Source organism: Bos mutus, chromosome 9 (genome assembly GCF_027580195.1).
Source record: "Bos mutus isolate GX-2022 chromosome 9, NWIPB_WYAK_1.1, whole genome shotgun sequence".
Taxonomy (NCBI): Eukaryota; Metazoa; Chordata; class Mammalia; order Artiodactyla; family Bovidae; genus Bos; species Bos mutus.
The window spans coordinates 80,879,404-80,898,751 of NC_091625.1; the positions used below are offsets into that span (position 1 = coordinate 80,879,404).

General features: G+C 35.7%; 1 protein-coding gene across 1 annotated transcript in view; it reads left to right on the forward strand.

The window, feature by feature from the left end:
* The window catches only part of PEX3 (peroxisomal biogenesis factor 3), a 32,976-nt gene extending 14,634 nt beyond the window's left edge, over positions 1-18,342 (forward strand). The window contains exons 4-12 of the mRNA XM_005889089.2: positions 5,718-5,761; positions 7,157-7,281; positions 7,552-7,618; positions 7,726-7,780; positions 8,329-8,497; positions 10,168-10,238; positions 12,268-12,390; positions 14,212-14,308; positions 17,032-18,342. Coding sequence (XP_005889151.1) covers positions 5,718-5,761; positions 7,157-7,281; positions 7,552-7,618; positions 7,726-7,780; positions 8,329-8,497; positions 10,168-10,238; positions 12,268-12,390; positions 14,212-14,308; positions 17,032-17,115 — 835 coding nt within the window. The 3' untranslated portion in view covers positions 17,116-18,342. The remainder of the gene's footprint in view (positions 1-5,717; positions 5,762-7,156; positions 7,282-7,551; positions 7,619-7,725; positions 7,781-8,328; positions 8,498-10,167; positions 10,239-12,267; positions 12,391-14,211; positions 14,309-17,031) is intronic.
* The last annotated feature ends 1,006 nt before the right edge of the window (positions 18,343-19,348 follow it).

Below are 19,348 nucleotides of genomic sequence, written 5' to 3' on the forward strand. Positions count from 1 at the left end.
CAGATTTTTAAATCTGATTAAAGTATAATGCTAACAATACAAATTTTTCCCCTAACTTCGTGATTCTTAGAGATTGACACACTTTTACTACTTATGGATGTAGGGTTTAATTTATAAATTAGTTCATATAACTATATAAAGAAGAAGCATACAAGCAGATTGCTCCCAGTAAAATAAATACTTAATTACCTGTATGCACATAAGGAAGAGATACAAAAATAGGCTTTAATTGCCTTAAATTTTAGTCTTGTTGGGAAGACAAGACAAATGAAATAAGTGAATACACTTTATTAAAAGCAGCATATCAGTAGCAACAAACACAATAAGTGTAGCAACAAACACAGTGGCATTCTTTCTTGGTGATTAAACATAGGATTCAAGATAATTAAGATAAGGTCTCTGTCCCTTTAAGACCTTGTCATCCAAAGGAGGAATTAGATGAAATAAATTGTCATAATTCAAGACATTGAATTATGGTTAGTCTGTGTTAAAAAGTAAAAGCAAAATGTGGGAAGAAAATGTGAGAGGCTAGAGAGCAAAGGGATTAATTTTGATGGGTAAAACCTGGGCAGCTTTAAAGAAAAGGCATGAGCCCTCTTTTCTTTACACAGAGAGGAGAATTCTTGGAAGGATAAGATGGACAACAGTTCTCCTCATTCCCTGTTTCCTCTTTAAATATTTTCGTGTTATTTTTTCTTACCTTTCTTTTGATTTGAAATTGTTATATGCAGTTGGGGGCAATGAAGTTTCAGTGGCAAAGAATCTTAAACATCCTTCATCACAAGAGAGGCAGAACACTTAGGATTAGTTTAATTCTTAATTTGGTAATATATTTTGGTAACATTAAAGAGTCTGGTCATATTTAACTTGGAGTTGATTTCCATTAGACAAATCATTTGATAGGAATCTTGGCATAGAAAGTACCCTTTACATAGGTTTGGAATTAGAATCTTTTAAAAAGATAAAGTGAATTTTTTTCTCATTTTTTGTAAACACATACATTAAAAATGATCACCACAATCAAGCTAATTAATATATCCATCACTTCACATAGTTACCATTTTTTTAACGTGTGGTAACAACACCTAAGATCTATTCTCAGGAAATTCCAAGTATACAGAAGCATTATTAACTGTATTCAGCATACTGTACATTAGGTCTCATCTCAATTAAATCTTCCTGGGTAGCTCAAATGGAATGTGGGAGACCTGAGTTCAGTCCTTGGGTCAGGAAGATCCCCTGGAGAAGGGCATGGCAACCCACTCCAGTGTTCTCGCCTGGAGAATTCCACGGACGGAGAAGCCTGCTGGGCTCCAGTCCATGCGGTCGCACAGAGTCGGACACAACTGAGCGACTACCAATTTCACTTTCACCTAAATCTACTTTTAAGTCTGTTAGCAGTGAATGTCAAAATGAAGAAATGTCCTGTATGGCTATAATTCTGTCCTGTCCCACCAAAATCATGCCAGCTAAGTACAGCTTCAAGACAGATAACCTTAATTTGCCTTTCCATCAGTCAGTCAGTCAGTTCAGTCGCTCAGTCGTGTCCAACTCTTTGTGACCCCATGAATCACAGCACGCCAGGCCTCCCTGTCCATCACCAACTCCTGGAGTTCATCCAGACTCGAGTCCATCCAGTCAGTGATGCCATCCAGCCATCTCATCCTCTGTCATCCCCTTCTCCTCCTGCCCTCAATCCCTCTCAGCATCAGAGTCTTTTCCAATGAGTCAACTCTTCGCATGAGGTGGCCAAAGTACTGGAGTTTCAGCTTTAGCATCATTCCTTCCAAAGAAATCCCAGGGCTGATCTCCTTCAGAATGGACTCGTTGGATCTCCTTGCAGTCCAAGGGACTCTCAAGAGTCTTCTCCAACATCACATTTCAAAAGCATCCATTCTTCGGCGCTCAGCCTTCTTCACAGTCCAACTCTCACATCCATACATGACCACAGGAAAAACCATAGCCTTGACTAGCCAGACCTTTGTTGGCAAAGTAATGTCTCTGCTTTTGAATATGCTATCTAGGTTGGACATAACTTTCCTTCCAAGGAGTAAGCGTCTTTTAATTTCATGGCTGCAGTCACCATCTGCAGTGATTTTGGAGCCCAGAAAAATAAAGTCTGACACTGTTTCCACTGTTTCCCCATCTATTTCCCATGAAGTGATGGGACCGGATGCCATGATCTTTGTTTTCTGAATATTGAGCTTTAAGCCAACTTTTTCACTCTCCACTTTCACTTTCATCAAGAGGCTTTTGAGTTCCTCTTCACTTTCTGCTATAAGGGTGGTGTCATCTGCATATCTGAGGTTATTGATATTTCTCCCGGCAATCTTGATTCCAGCTTGTGCTTCTTCCAGTCCAGCGTTTCTCATGATGTACCCTGTATATAAGTTAAATAAGCAGGGTGACAATATACAGCCTTGACGTACTCCTTTTCCTATTTGGAACCAGTCTGTTGTTCCATGTCCAGTTCTAACTGTTGCTTCCTGACCTGCATACAGATTTCTCAAGAGGCAGGTTAGATGGTCTGGTATTCCCATCTCCTGAAGAATTTTCCACAGTTTCTTGTGATCCACACAGTCAAAGGCTATGGCATAGTCAATAAAGCAGAAATAGATGTTTTTCTGGAACTCTCTTGCTTTTTCCATGATCCAGCAGATGTTGGCAATTTGATCTCTGGTTCCTCTGCCTTTTCTAAAACCAGCTTGAACATCAGGAAGTTCACAGTTCACGTATTGCTGAAGCCTGGCTTGGAGAATTTTGAGCATTACTTTACTAGCGTGTGAGATGAGTGCAATTGTGCGGTAGTTTGAGCATTCTTTGGGATTGTGTTTCTTTGGGGTTGGAATGAAAACTGACCACTTCCAGTCCTGTGGCCACTGCTGAGTTTTCCAAATTTGCTGGTATATTGAGTGCAGTACTTTCAGAACAGCATCATCTTTCAGGATTTGAAATAGCTCAACTGGAATTCCATCACCTCCGCTAGCTTTGTTCATAGTGATGCTTTCTAAGGCCCACTTGACTTCACATTCCAGGATGTCTGGCTCTAGGTGAGTGATCACACCATCGTGATTATCTTGGTTGTGAAGATCTTTTTTGTACAGTTCTTCTGTGTATTCTTGCCACCTCTTCTTGATATCTTCTTCTAGATCTGTTAGATAGAGTGCCTGATGAACTATGGAATGAGGTTCGTGACATTGTACAGGAGACAGGGATCAAGACCATCCCCATGGAAAAGAAATGCAAAAAAGCAAAATGGCTGTCTGGGGAGGCCTTACAAATAGCTGTGAAAAGAAGAGAAGCGAAAAGCAAAGGAGCAAAGGAAAGATATAAGCATCTGAATGCAGAGTTTCAAAGAATAGCAAGAAGAGATAAGAAAGCCTTCCTCAGCGATCAGTGCAAAGAAATAGAGGAAAACAACAGAATGGGAAAGACTAGAGATCTCTTTCATGCCTTTCCATAGCCAGCTGCTATTGAGTACTTCCTGTATTAAAATTTTGGAACTACTATTTTCTTATTTCATTTAGAATTTCGGTAAGAATCACTTTGAGATTTATCTTAGGCAACATTCAAGAGATGTGATTTAACTGCATTAAAATACCTAATCCCTGAATTATGGTTGATACCCAGTTTAATATGGGACTAAAATATGGTATTCCACAACAAGGCTTGAGCAGTAGCTAAGGCTGCAGTAGGCCCCTGGTAGGATTTTCTCCATGTAGCTGTCAAACTTGTGCCATCTAGTAAAAGGTTACCTGAAGCTCTGCAGTCCCTCCAGTGGCAAAGAAAGATAAGAAACTAGTAATATCCCACAGTGGTAATGGTAGTTCAACTTCTTATTGAAATGTAAATTTATGTCTGATAATAATAATAAAGAATATGGGATTGTGTTTTTGTCATTTTTTTATTTCATTTTTCTTGTAAGTTATTTTTATTGTATTTTACAAAAGTGTTCATCTGTGACGGATTGGAAATATGCAAACAAAAAAACTGGTTCTACCACGAAGGTGATTTGAACAGCAGTGAACTCCATCCGCATAGTACATTGGAGTACTATGCTGTGGTTTAAAAAAAAAAAAAAGATGGCTGTTATCTAATACTATTATGGAATGATGTCCAGGCTATATTGTTGCAAGTTTTAAAAAGTTAAAGTAAAGATGTATATAGTATGCTACCATTTGTCTAAAGGGGGCAGGTATGAATATATATATATATATATATATATTTTTGCTATATAAAAAAAAAACAATTCAAAGTTAAAGGATATTTTTAATAGTTGCCTATGAAGAAGGAAACAAAAGTGAACAGAAACAGACTTCTTTGAATATCCTATGTTGTAAAGTCATCGGGGAGTATAAATACAAATATTTATAAATAAGTAAATATTTTACACATTTATAACTATGTTTAGTGTTTGAAAGCAGTGTCTAAAGTGATAGTAAATTAAATGAAATAACCTAAATGTGCATCTAGTTGGTGCCGTAAGCACAAAAACAGAAACTGCTGTGCCTGCGTGCTTAGTCACGTCCAGCTCCTTGTGATCCTGCCAGGCTCCTCTGTCCATGGGGTTTTCCGGGCAAGAATACTGGAGTGGATTGCCATTTCCTTCACCAGGGGATCTTTCCAATCCAGGGATCAAACCCATGTCTCCTGTGTCTCCTGTATTGCAGGCAGATTCTTTACCCACTGAGTCATCAGGAAGCCCAACAGAAACTATGCCAAGTGACTTTAAAACAGAAATTTGACTGTGTATTTTTAGTGGGATATATACTCTTAGAGCATACAGAATTGAAAAAACAAAAACCTTAAACTCTTTTTTCAGTATTGCTATTCTGAGACTGTTGTCCACAGAGTGAGGGATGAAGCAAATTGTAATTATATTGGTTTCACTGATTTCTAGTGCAGGCAGAAAGAAATACAGATATAAGATTAATGAGATTGTTAAAAAAAAGTAATCCTAATTTTGAATTAGAAGTATAAATATGAATTCATGATGTACTTTATCTCTTTAATATATGTACAACAAATAAATACACACATATAGTGTACTAGCTGAGTTTTCTGAACCAGGACTGTCAGAGAAATGGATGATTTCAGGCTTGCAGCAAAAATTGAACAAAATGAACCCAGACACCTTTTGTGTCCAAAAGCAAGGAAGCTGTCAAAGACTAAAGGGTTCATTTCAGAAGAACTTAGGAAGTAACCTGGATAGCCCCACAATGGTCAAAGACGGGCAGTTTGAAAATCAATAAGGGTAACAACTACAGTGGGTAGAAACACATTAAATATACATTTAAATGCCTGTGTTTGTAATGATATTTAAAAAAAAATACTTACCATTGAAGGATTATAGACCTACTTCATTATTTGTAAAATAGTAAATAAGGGAAAGATAAATATTACTCCTGTTTTCCTGTATGATTTTATAGTACACATACGCATATGCTCAGAAGGAGGAGAAAGACTGGAAGGACACACACAGGTAATGGTGATGGTGGTCGTCTAGTCGCTAAGTCCTGTCTCTGACTTTTATGAAAATGGGTGTTACCATCAGTTACTGAAATTATAGTCATTTTCTAGTATAGTTTATGGGCTTTGTTTGTACTGTTACAGTTATCTTGTGATAAAATATAATTAAATATTGAACTGCAAAGTTCAAAGTTTTCTATTAAATTATCTAGATTATTATTTTCATATTTTCTGATATTTTTCTTTAGGCCTTCAAACAAGCTAGAAATATGGGAGGATCTGAAGATAATAAGTAAGCCTACATATTTCAAGGCATAGCCTTAAAATATTTTTAATGGGAAATTGTTGTATTCTATTATGTGGGTGACTCTTTTTTACCTACCACATGGAGTTGTCATCAGGATTAAATAATTCTCATGAAGCAAGTAGATTGATGTCTACTGGTCATAGAAACTACTTAGTAATATTAGTGGTGGTGGTGGTATTATTGTTATAATAATACATAAACCTATCCTAGACTACATATGTGTATATTAGGTACTGATAGCTACAATAAAAGAAGTTTTTACTCCAACCTAAATAGTAATTTTACTTTGATATTGTATGCAAACTTTGATTAGTGATAAAAATTTCAAACAAAAAGTTTCCCTAGGACAGATAGATATATATATCTCCATGTCTCAGAACTTCATACTCATCATTCTTGTATTTTCCTAACTGAATCATGCTTGTTGTTTAGTCACTAAGTCATGTCTGACTCTTTGCAACCCCATGGACTATACCTTCCCAGGCTCCTCTGTCCATGGAATTTCCCAGGCAAGAATGCTGGAGTGGGTTGCCATTTCCTTCTCCAGGGGATCTTCCCAACCGAGGGATTGAACCCGTGTCTGCTGCTTAGCAGGTGGATTCTTTACCACTGAGCCACCAGGGAAGCACAAATCATGCTTAAGCTTTGCCTGTTTGGAAATGAAATAAACCTGTGTAGTACCCTATATTTCCTTTCAAACTATTGTACTTTCTCATCTCCCTTGTGTAATACGAAAGCTTTCTATATTCTCTGTATTTTCTTCTGCACTCCCATTCACTCTCTGACACACTTGGAGCCTGGTTTCCACTCCTGTATCTCCATCCAAGCAGATATCACAAGATCAGTAGTGTTGCTAAATCCACTGGACGTTTTCCTCCTCTCAGCAAGAGTCAACACCTTTCCCTTACCTCTGTTTTGAACAGTCTGTCCTAAGCACCCTGTGAAGACTGGTCTCTGTCTTTCTGTACCTTCCTCCATCCCTGTATGAGCTTATCCTTTGTCCTCTTTTACCTGCCAGTGACGGCTGGAGCTCTTCATGCTCAACCCTCTTCTCTGATTCTGAACGAGCTCCCTGGACAGCTCGGAGTTCTGAGGCTACGCTGAGTGCTTCCCAGTCCTTTAACCCTTCACTGAACATATTGGTTATTATCTTTATTGATTACTGTTTCAATTAAGAGATCATTCCTAATTGACAATAAATATTTTGTAAGCAGATAAACTATGAAATATTTTGAATTGATACATTTTTGTACTTGAAATAATTATAAATGTATATTTTAAGTTGTCTTATGAAAAAATAACATAGGGATGGTTTGTGATTTTACACATTTGTTTGTGTTTTAATAATTAGTACCAAGAGGTTTTTTTTTCTCTGCAAAGGTTTCACAAGAAGTATTGTAGCTGTGTACAGTACTTGCATGCTGGTGGTTCTTTTGCGAGTCCAGTTAAACATAATCGGTGGATATATTTATTTGGATAATGCAGCAGTTGGCAAAAATGGCACCGTAAGTTTAATAGACTTAAATTGATACTGCCTTATCTTTCAAGAGATTCAAAATTTAACCAAATATTATCATGATAATTTATATAGAATAATTATATTTCATGTGATTATAAACTGTAACCATTATTTTTCTTCATATTTTGAAACTAGACTTTTTGTTATGTTGAAGACTAGTATTTCCTATTGTTCTAGGTCCTAGAATCTCAGCTTAAGTTATAATGAAAACATTATTTATTAATAATATTGAGTACCTTATGTCTATTTTGTACAGACAGTTCTTGCTCCCCCAGATGTCCAACAGCAATATTTATCAAGTATTCAGCACCTCCTTGGAGATGGTAAGATTCTTATTTATGACCTGTAAACTAATTCTAATTCATTCATTTGTATTATTGAGGAATTGAAAATGTAAACAAGGCTTTTACATTTATTTTTCTTTTTATAGGCCTGACAGAATTGATCACTGTCATTAAACAAGCTGTGCAGAAGATTTTAGGAAGGTAAGACATTTTGCTTTGGCTTTTCCTAACTTCCTGATTCTGATGAATAAAAGAAAAATTAACATAGTTCTAATGAAGCTAGTGACTTGACAAACGGTGGTCTGCAAAACTCTTTTAACCTAATACAGACACAGCCCTGGGGTATTACATTGTAGAATCTGTTTTCTTCATCAGTATCAACCTTTTGACTAAGGGGAAAGCTTTAATGTTTCATTGTATATTGATTGATTTCAAAACAAACCAAAAAATATTTGGGTCATGAGAAAAAAGACCTGCTTTTAAAAATCTGCCTCTGAGGCTTTTAACTCCTGTTCATACAGGCAGTGTCTTTAATCACAGTGGGAATTTTCTTGTGAAATCTGCAACAAGATTTCTCTTGGCCCCAAACCAGTGGCTGATTTCTTAACCTACTCTAATGATTTCATAGTCAGCAGTTTCAGGTTTGACTGGATGAAACAGGATCTCTGGTAGTAACCTGTTAGGAAAAGAGTATTAATAGGACGTGCTGTATAGTTTCACTTATCCCAGTTTCCTTTCTCTTTTTCTAGTGTTTCTCTTAAACATTCTTTGTCCCTTTTGGACTTGGAGCAAAAACTGAAAGAAATCAGAGATCTCGTTGAGCAGCATAAATCATCTTCTTGGATTAATAATGATGGATCCAAATCTTTATTATGCCATTATATGATGCCAGATGAAGAAACTCCATTAGCAGTTCAGGTGCTTAATTCAAAACTATTTAAGCAAACCAGTTACTCTTTGTTTTTAATGTTTTTTTCATTATGTCTTAAAATTTATATTTCTGAGTCTCTTGAAAGGTAAGTGATTGAAAGACATATATTTCAATAATTTAAATAAAACCTCACTAATTTAGAAAACAAACTATAAATGTGATTGATTTCTAGTTAGAAAGCATTTTAGATATTCCACAAGATTTTATTGAATATTAGTTATGTGACAGACAGTATGATGTATGATTGGGATATAAAATGAATAAGCATGTTCAGTAAACCTGGGGAATTCAGAAGACAAATTCAGTTCCAGTGGCTAAAGCATATTTGTATGAGATCAAGTAACAGAAGATAAAGCTGGTAGTTGGGGACAGTATCATAAAGAGCTTTGTATGCCAAGATAAAGGGTCTAAACTTCAGTTCTAGACAAAGGTGAATTTTGATCAGGTCAGTACCACAATCATGTTTGCTTTTTAAGATAAATCAGTGATGACAGTATCAGAGTGCACTGAAGGAGGTTGTATTCATCCAGTTGGGAAACAAAGAAGGCCAGTTCTAACAGTTAGCAGCCATGGTGTTACCAGTTCTAACAGGTATCAGCCACACTATACCCTGGTGTGTCCCAGACAGTTGTGATCTAAATTACTCATTGATTAAGAATAATAAAAATACCAAGGATGTTCTTGCCTAGAGAATCCCAGGGACGGGGAAGCCTGGTGGCTGCCGTCTGTGGGGTCGCACAGAGTCGGACACGACTGAAGCGACATAGCAGCAGCAGCACAGGTTATAGGCCTCTTTTAAAGTAATTGCTGCTTATTAACATGTAAGCAGATTGCATCCATTCTTTGCAGTTGAGAGAAGGATCTTTCTCACTTAACAACTGAAGAAGCCTTAGACTAAAGAGGCCCTTTGCCATACCTCAGCCTAAAGGCCCTGTTAGAACCAAGATTGCCCTGTTTTTCATTGCCTGCCTTCCGCTCCCCTGGAGGCTCCAGAGATAGACTGTAATCCATTTAAGAGAACCTCATGAACCCCTATAGGAGGGAAGCTAAACTGAGTGAACAGAACAGACCTGTCAGAATTAACAAGAGAAACAGGAGAAAACTCACTTAAAAATTAGAATCTTGAGGAGATGCAATAATAGTATTCTTAAAGCTTTCTGGAATGATAAAGCAATTTCCACATTTTAAAAGTCAACAGTGGACTTAAAAAAGAAAATAATTCAAAAGAACAGGTAATGAGAGGGATGACAGACCAAATCTTACCTGAATTGAATTTAAACCTACAACTTAGATTGGAAGAACACATGGAGCCTTAGACTAAACTAGATTGATGAGAAAAGACACATGCATATCCTAATAAAATGCCTTAACAATAATAGAAAAAAAAAAATCTCTGGCCTCTGCAACCTGGAAGACTAATTTTTCTTTGTTAATATGTCCTTCAGATAAATAAAAATCTTATAAAGAGCCTATTGTGACTCAGTGTTTAAATGCTACTCATCTGTGCACATCAACCTGTATAGTTTCTTTGAGTTGAACATTTTTTTTATTGTTGATAGAACATAGACTTTTGAGATTTCCTGAACTCTTGAGTTTGTTTCATCATAATCCTGTGCTAATATTTGAAACCCTGAAGTGTAGCATTTTAATTTCACAGGCCTGCGGACTTTCTCCTAGAGATGTTACCACTATTAAACTACTCAATGAAACTAGAGACATGTTGGAAAGGTATGTACACTGCATGTAACAGGAACATGTGCTTCTATTTTAAATGTACTCATGACCATGTTATAGTTTTTCTTGAACAAATATTCAACATAATATTTTGTTAAAATTAAATTTTAAATATATTCCCCTGCTTTTAGTAGGATTTCCTACCTATACTCATGCTTGTCTTATTAGGGTAGGGAGGTAAGCAGAGATTTTTTTTCAAGATACCCAGGATTGCCCCTACCTGTTTTCCTAGCCTAGAGATTCTGATATACTAGTTAAGGGACTGGAAGATAGTTAGCATTTATATTTTGAGGAAAGCTTTAAACGGTGATTCTTATATGCCCAGTGTATTCTGGTATATGTTTAACAACTAGCCCTGTAAAGGAAAAAAAAAAAAAAAAACTAAAATTGTAGCCACAGCAGTGCTGACTCTGCTGACTCCCAACCTGATGTCACTCAGTGCTGACTTGGGAAGAGGTGCTCTTGCCAGCCAGAGCTAGCCAGCTCTAGCTAGTCCTCAGGTATACACACATGTGCACACGTGCTGTGTATGCACACACATACTCAGTTATGAGAACTACTTCCCCTAACCCTTTCAGGTTCGACTCTAATGTTACTAAATCTTTGAGTGATAAAAATTCACATCTGCCTTCAATAGAGTATTAACTTTTAAAAATTACCCAGAAGAGAGCCAGAATGTTACAAATGGGAAAAGCCCCAGATTATGTATTAGAAGATGAGAGGAACTAGATTCAAGGTTGGCTCTGCTGTTTATCAGCTGGTCAACCTTGGTTGAGCCACTTACACTCTTTGAGGTAGTTTTATCATTGTGAAATCTTAGTGGTAATACCAGTTCATCTGCTTTATCTTAAGTGATTAAAGTATCCGTTGTTTTTTTTTAATTAAAGATAATTTAAGATCATTTTCTCTAGTTTTGTTTTCTGGGCAGATTATATCCTCCGTTTATAATATTTTTTCATGATCTTGAAGAAAATCAGCAAATTTTTAGGTTAATTCAGCTATTATCTGAATTCATCAAGTTCTAGTCCCTTGACTTTCTACAATATCAATCTCCACTTCTTTTCTTATTCAAATCACTTCATGAAACTCTAGAAGGTCATCAGTGTTCTTTTGTCAAATTCAGTCAGCCTGTAGTGTTCATCTTTCTTGACCTTTCTCTGATAATTAACGCTGTTGATCAAGGTTTTCTTGAAATTCTTTCTCTTACGGCTGCCTTGACAGTCTCCCAATTTTTTCCCCAGTTCTCAGATCATTTCTTCTTAGGTTCCTTTATGCCTGTCTTTCCTTTAAATACTAATGTTTCCCAGGTATTTGTTCTTTTTTCATCCTCAACTGCCCCAAGCAATTTTATTTACTCCCATTACTTTACTGTTTATATGTTAATAATTACCAAATTTATAGCCCTAGCTCCCCACTGCCATGCATTGAATTGTGATTTCTACACATCAGAGACAGAACTAATCTGTTCAACTAGGCAGTTTCTAACTCTGATAGCATATATATTACTCTTCATATCAAAGAGTTTCTGTGAGGTAATAACGTAACAAAAAGAATTTGAACTTTAAGATCAGAAAGGCCTGGGTTCAAATTCTGCCTCCTATATTTACTAGTAACATACCTTAGGATAAATTTCTTCATGCATCAAGTGTCCGGTTCCTCATCCGAACACATTAACAAAATATTCTGTCTCACTAGGATGATATGATAGACTTTCCTCGTTAAGAGTTTCCTCAAGAGAAGTAATGATTACTGATATTTATAAAAGTACATTTATGAAGTACCACATAATGTAAGAAAATCTAGCAAAATGAGCAAATATCCTCACTGCGTTGTGTTACATAATTAGCCCTCTTTTTATGCTTAACTTTTAAGATTGACTCCTTGATATATTTTTATATTGTTTTAGTTTATAAAATTGTGACTAGAAATGGTGGTGGCTGTCAAAGGTAGCCACATTGTTACTAAATTTTTGCCCTTTTCCATTGAAAATCTAAAAAGTAATTTATCTTCTTGTTTTATGTAGTCCAGATTTTAGTACAGTTTTGAATACCTGTCTCAGCCGAGGATTCAGTAGACTGCTAGACAACATGGCTGAGTTCTTTCGACCTACTGAACAAGACCTGCAACATGGTAACTCCATAAATAGGTAAGAAGACATGTAAGAATGTTACCAGTCTAGTGACTATTCTGATAAAACAGTGCTTTTTGGTATGTTTATTTTTTGTTCCAGGTAACAAAAAAAAAAAATCTCAGAGACAAATGTGAATGTTTATTTTTTCAACAAATTAAACTCTGTTAAGCCAATGACTCCTTCATTAGGAGGAGCTCTTTCAGTATTCAGTATTTAAATGTTTATTTCTTCTAAAATTTTGCCATTATACAGTAGTACTTAACTTGTGAAACTACTTTTCCATAGGCCAGTTTCAATTACTGAGGCTTTTTTAATTTAACGCTTTAGAATACAAAACTGTGAAAATGTTATTTAAGTTTTAACGTTTTCTCTTACATTATTCCAGTACTATAAGCTATAATTGGCCTTCATAATTCAACCAGGCATTCTTGTTCTAGATTCCCATTTGATGAATTATCTCCTAGTTCTGTAGCCCTTTTTGTAGGATTAGGAATGTTTAGATAGTACAGATGATTTTAATCATAATTACTACACTCTGCCAAAAGATAGCTTATGGTTTTATTATAATCCCAGCATGAGCACCTTAAATCTATTAGGATTTACATTGTTTTGCAGTTTTTTTGTATAAATTCAGAAAATAATAGGTACTAAATCAATGTTAACTGACTGTAGACTTATCTGTTAAAATGAGGGATAACAGTAACTGATATGCAGTATGTATGTGCAATGCCTGCTTTAATTCTCAGATACATAGAGCAAGAGTTTATTTGCCCAGTTCTCTGGGACCACTCTTTATTATACAAAAAGGAATAATTTGCAGTTAACATTTGAGGATTTGGAATGCTTAGGGTCATAAAGTTTATTTTCTGAAGCAATTTAAATGTCATCCTAAAATCTTTTAGCAGTTCTTTAAATTCTCAAAAAAAATTCAGCCTCAGTAAGTTCTCTAAATTAAGGTGCTCCAGTCAACAAAATTTCACTACAATCTCTATCTACCAAAAGTATTAGTTATTTACTGAATAGTGATAAGAATTTTTATATAAAACAAATACTTGATCTTGTACACTAGAGAATTATAAAAATTATGTTGCAGTTGTATCAGCCATTTCAATCTTTTCTTAATTCCTGTAGTACTCATGATCACTCCTGTAGGACTCAAGGGTTTACTATACTTAACTATTTGACATTGCTAGTAATTAAGAGAAATACAGACCAAAACTGTGAGATAATCATTTTTAGCTATCAGATATATGAAGAGTAAAGAAATGCTTGATGTAGAAAGGAGTCATGATAGAGCAGGTATCCTCTCATACTGTTAGAGAAGCAGAGGGAATTTGGTAATATGCATTTTAAAGCTTAAAAGCATTCATACCCTTCAACTCAGTAATTTACTGTAAATACAAAGTTATTTATATTAAGGAAAATTAGACAAAAACTCAGTGCCCAACCATAGGGAGCTGATGATATAAGTTGTCACAGCTAGAGGATGGATTACTATATAGTAATTGAAAAACAGATACTTTGGAAGAACTTTTAATGAGATGGAAAGAATGATTATAGCATGTGAATAAAAATGCAAAACTGTTGCTTGGGAGGTTATAGCTGGGTGTTAAAAACACTCAAAAACTATAGGTATGTATAAAAAAATTACTGGAAGAAATTAACTATGATGTCAATTATAATTGTTATTTCTAGATGGTAAAATTATGTTTGGTCTTTATTTTCTTACTAAAATATTTCTGTAAGTACTTTTCAATGGCTATTTCTTTTATAATTAAACATTAAATTCCTATAAGATAATTTCAGAAAATAATTATTACTGTGATGATTTTTCAGTCTTTCCAGTGTCAGCCTGCCTTTAGCTAAGATAATTCCCATAATAAATGGACAGATCCATTCAGTTTGCAGTGAAACACCTAGTCATTTTGTTCAGGTAAGAGGAGAGCTTGGGTTATTATTAAAAACAGACTGTACTTTTGGTTATGATCCTGTTTGTCTAACATAAAATTACATTTCTCTTCTATGATACTCGTTCAAAGAAACCAAAAACTTGAAGCCACATGTAGAGTATAGTAGAGTGCCCCATGAGAGTATAATATCATGGCACTTTTATGAGGCTAGGAATACCTTTCTCCATGTTATAGTACAACACGTATTAGACAGACTGCATTTTAGTCCAGATATATTCTAGTGGTCAGTTGAATTTAGTGTTAATATTTTGCATTAAGCTGTGCCTTGAGGCAAATCAGTGAACCAGTCCCTCAGATTTTGAGGAAAAATGAAACATTTTTATAGGAAAGTAAAGCATTTAAATAGTTAATAAGTATAACTGTTAATAGTGCACCAATAATCTGTTCATTAAAAGCTGCATCCTCAGTAGGTTATTTAAATTTTTCACTTGTCTCCCTATAACTCCATCTCCTTTCTTAGGAAAGCATTTTATAATAGAATACATTGAATAAGACTGATTTTACTAAAAGAACAGCTTTGAATCCAAACTTTTTTTCCAAGTTATTTGCAAACTTGGAAACTGTATAACCAGCAATAAATTACTCAAAATACACCTCAATTCCAAACTACTGCCATAATGTGCAGTGAGAAGAGAAAGACTCTAGGCCTAAGTGTAAAGATAGTATCTTCTCAGTAATATTTATCTCAAATTAGAGTATCTCTCGTTTTCTGCTTGAGAACATGAAGAGCCATGAGGCTATGGGTTGTAATTCTTCCTTTCTCTTGTATAGAGTCATTGGCTTGTCCTTCACATGTGACTTAATTTAAGTTTAATTTTAGCTCAAAATTTTTTGAACACTTAAGTTTTAAATATTTTTTAATTTTTATGTGCGTATTAGTGTAAGAAAAAAGATAGTTGTAACTTCTGGCATTTAAACCTTAACTTTACCTTTCTCCATTTTTATAAAAATCTCTGGCTTCATCAGTAAGCTGTTCATCTTGATGAGTAGCATAATATATACACCAGGGCTTCCCTGATGGCTTAGATGGTAACGAATCTGCCTGCAGTGCAAGAGACAAGTTCAACCCCTGATTCAGGAAGATCCCCGGGAGAAGGGATAGGCTACCCACTCCAGTATTCTTTGGCTTCCTTGGTGACTTGCCTGGTAAAGAATCTGCCTGCAATGTTGCAGATCTGGGTTCAATCCTGGGTTGGGAAGATCCCCTGAAGGAAGGCATGGCTACCCACTCTAGTATTCTTGCCTGGAGAATTCCACAGACAGAGAAGGCTGGCAGGCCACAGTCCTTTGGATTGCAAAGAGTCAGACGTGACTGAGTGACTAACACACACTTAAAACAACACCAGCTTTGGTGCTTAAGTAATTTACATACTATATTAAAGTCTATAATTGAGAATAAAAATAAAAGATACAAACATTACTGATACTAATGCTTAGTATTAATAAATTTTCTTAGTATCACTGGATGTAGTTTGTTTATATACTAGACCATTAATTGACAAGACTTCCACCAATTTTTTAAATTATGATTTCTGTGGATTAAAGTACTATGTGGTATTCAGAGAATTTAACTATGAATTTGTGAGATGAAGACTTGCTAAGCTTAGTTGGATTTTCTGATGCTTAAGAGAGAACATCATGGATAGGTTCACTTCCTGTTTCTCTGCTGCTCACTGGGCAGCATAAACCACATAATGGTTTCTGTTGCCATGGATCCTTTCACTCTCTGGGGAAGCCTATGGACACCTCAGAATAATGCCTATAAGTGTATATTGTAAAATATGTAGGTTTTAATAAAAACCAACTAAATACAGTTTCAAAATACTCTTTAAAATGACAGTTCATGTAACTTCCAACCTACCTAGCATATGATATAAAAATGTCTGAATTGTGCTAAAGGCCACCTCACAGTCAGTTTGTTGCTTACATACACAGCTGAAAGAAATGCTAGATTTCAGTTAAAGGTTAATGAAAAAAAGATGTAATTTTTTCTTTATCTACACTGAAAGTGAAAGTGAAGTCGCTCAGTCATGTCTGACTCTTTGTGACACCGTGGACTGTAGCACACCAGGCTCCTCCGTCCATGGGATTCTTCAGGCAAGAATACTGGAGTGGGTTGCCATTTCCTTCTCCAGGGGGTCTTCCCGACCCAGGGATTGACCCAGATCTCCCACATTGCGGGCAGACGCTTTAACCTCTGAGCCACCAGGGAAGTCAACATTAACAAATCCCATGAGAATCCCTGTTCTCAGGTATATATGTGTGGTTGGTTATGTATGTGTGTATATATTGTTGTAATCATTTATTCAACGATACTCATCCAGCATTTGACACACACACACAGAAAGACTATTTTGGATCTTCTTAGTGTGAGGGGGAAAAGTTGTAAGTTGTGGCATTTATACTTTATCTTTGTCCATTTTCATAAAAGTCTCTGCCTTCATCAGTAAGCGGTTCATCTCGACAAGCCACACTTGAATACTTATCATACCCACTGTCTCTCATACAAGAACTTAATAAATATCTCCAGGAATTTATTATAAAAGAAACTACTTTCATTAAATGGTTTTCTTTTTGACCTTAATGCCACAAAACTTTGAGCCAAATTTGTTGCTTGATTGCAGAAATGAATTCAGATTATCTGTTCTTTTTACAGACTGTAATATTTTATTCTCATCTTTGCTAGGATCTGTTAATGATGGAGCAAGTGAAAGATTTTGCTGCTAATGTGTACGAGGCTTTTAGTACTCCTCAACAACTGGAGAAATGATTTTTTTTTTTCCTTCAAGAATAGCTACAATGGAATTCAGTTACTTTTTTTAAAAAATGCACCAAATAAATCAACTATATATAGGGTAATGATTTGTTACCATAATGTCTAATAAAAATATATTCTTAAAGTCTTCATAACAAAATAGATTTATTTGGCATCTTAATATATTTTTTTAAAGCCATCAACAGACTGGTTTTTGTGGGCATATCTTGAGTGTATACAGTGCAAATATCAGAATTGTTAATAGTTTGTTACATCATGGATATTAGTTCCAAGTCAAATAATGTAAATACTTTATACTTTGACATTAATACTGAGGTAAAATCTGTTTGGGAAGTAGATATAAAGTTTGGAAAAAATGCTGTTTAATCTTAAAGTTCACCGGACTGCAGTATACAGGAGAGAATCAGACTTTTCTCCAGTTAATCTTCAAAGGGATAAATACTTTGTCTTAAATATACCTGGTTGAGAACTTTCTTTTTTAATAGAAATCAGTTAATTTAACAACTAGGATTAGGACTTCCCTGGTGGTCCGGTGGTTAAGGCTCCATGCTCCCCCTGCAGGATGCAGGGGTTTAATCCCTGTTCCCTAGCCGGGGAATCTAAGATACTGCATGCCATGCTAAGTCACTTCAATCGTGTCCAACCCTGTGCGACCCCATAGACAGCAGCCCACCAGGCTCCCCCGACCCTGGGATTCTCCAGGCAAGAACACTGGAGTGGGTTGCCATTTCCTTCTCCGATGCATGAAAGTGAAAAGTGAAAGTGAAGTCGCTCAGTCGTGTCCGACTCTTAGCGACCCCATGGACTGCAGCCCACCAGGCTCCTCGGTCCATGGGATTTTCCAGGCAAGAATACTGGAGTGGGATGCCACTGCCTTCTCCGCCTGCATGCCATAGCACGGCCAGAAATAAGAAGGAACAACTATGATCAGCAATTTTTTTCTTTACTGTTGTTAACAATCCTTAGGAAACTACATACTGATTTAGAGGTGGACGTTGTGTTGATGCTGTTTACTCAGCTATTATTAACTACTGTACATAGTTTCACTTATTTGTATGTAAATAATTATAACTTACTTTGTATTGATTTTGAGCATAGTGAATCTTATTACAATAAAATATTTTAGTAAAATATGGTTTTATCGAGTTAATACTTAACAGCTATTATATGTCCCATAGCATTTTTGCTGTTTTTTTGAGATTACACTGGTTTTCAAGTTTCATTTTTCTAACAAGCAATCGATACTTTAACTTACTTGTGTAAAAAAATAACATTTCCTGCCAAACAGAAATAATTCATTGTTCTAGTATATATGTAGTTCTTTGTATGGGTAACTAGGACAGAAAGAAATGAATTGTATCATCATTATATTAAATATATTTTCAGTAGCATCATTTATGTTGTTTTATGTTCCTTCAACATATAACATATAGCTAAACAGAAGAAGGTAGAAAATGAATTGTAATGTCTCTTCTAAGGCCAGGTTAGGCCTGAAGCCAACTGCTAGGGAATCTATGCCTAGAATATATTAAAAAAAAAACACCAAAAAACAGACAAAAGCAGATGTCAAAGTAAAGAGAACACATACTTCTTTTCAAAATTTGTCAGAATATAATGATGTAATTTCAAATCCTAAAAGATGATGCTGTGAAAGTGCCACACTCAATATGCCAGCACATTTGGAAAATTCAGCAGTGGCCACAGGACTGGAAAAGGTCAGTTTTCATTCCAATCCCAAAGAAAGGTAATGCCAAAGAATGCTCAAACTACTGCACAATTGCACTTATCTCACACGCCAGTAAATTAATGCTCAAAATTCTCCAAGCCAGGCTTCAGCAATACATGAACCGTGAACTTCCTGATGTTCAAGATGGTTTTAGAAAAGGCAGAGGAACCAGAGATCAAATTGCCAACATCTGCTGGATCATGGAAAAAGCAAGAGAGTTCCAGAAAAACATCTATTTCTGCTTTATTGACTATGCCAAAGCCTTTAACTGTGCGGATCAAAATAAACTGTGGAAAATTCTTCAAGAGATGGGAATACCAGACCACCTGACCTGCCTCTTGAGAAACCTATATACAGGTCAGGAAGCAACAGTTAGAACTGGACATGGAATAACAGACTGGTTCCAAATAGGAAAAGGAGTACGTCAAGGCTGTATATTGTCACTCAGCTTATTTAACTTATATACAGAGTACATCATGAGAAACCCTGGGCTGGAGGAAG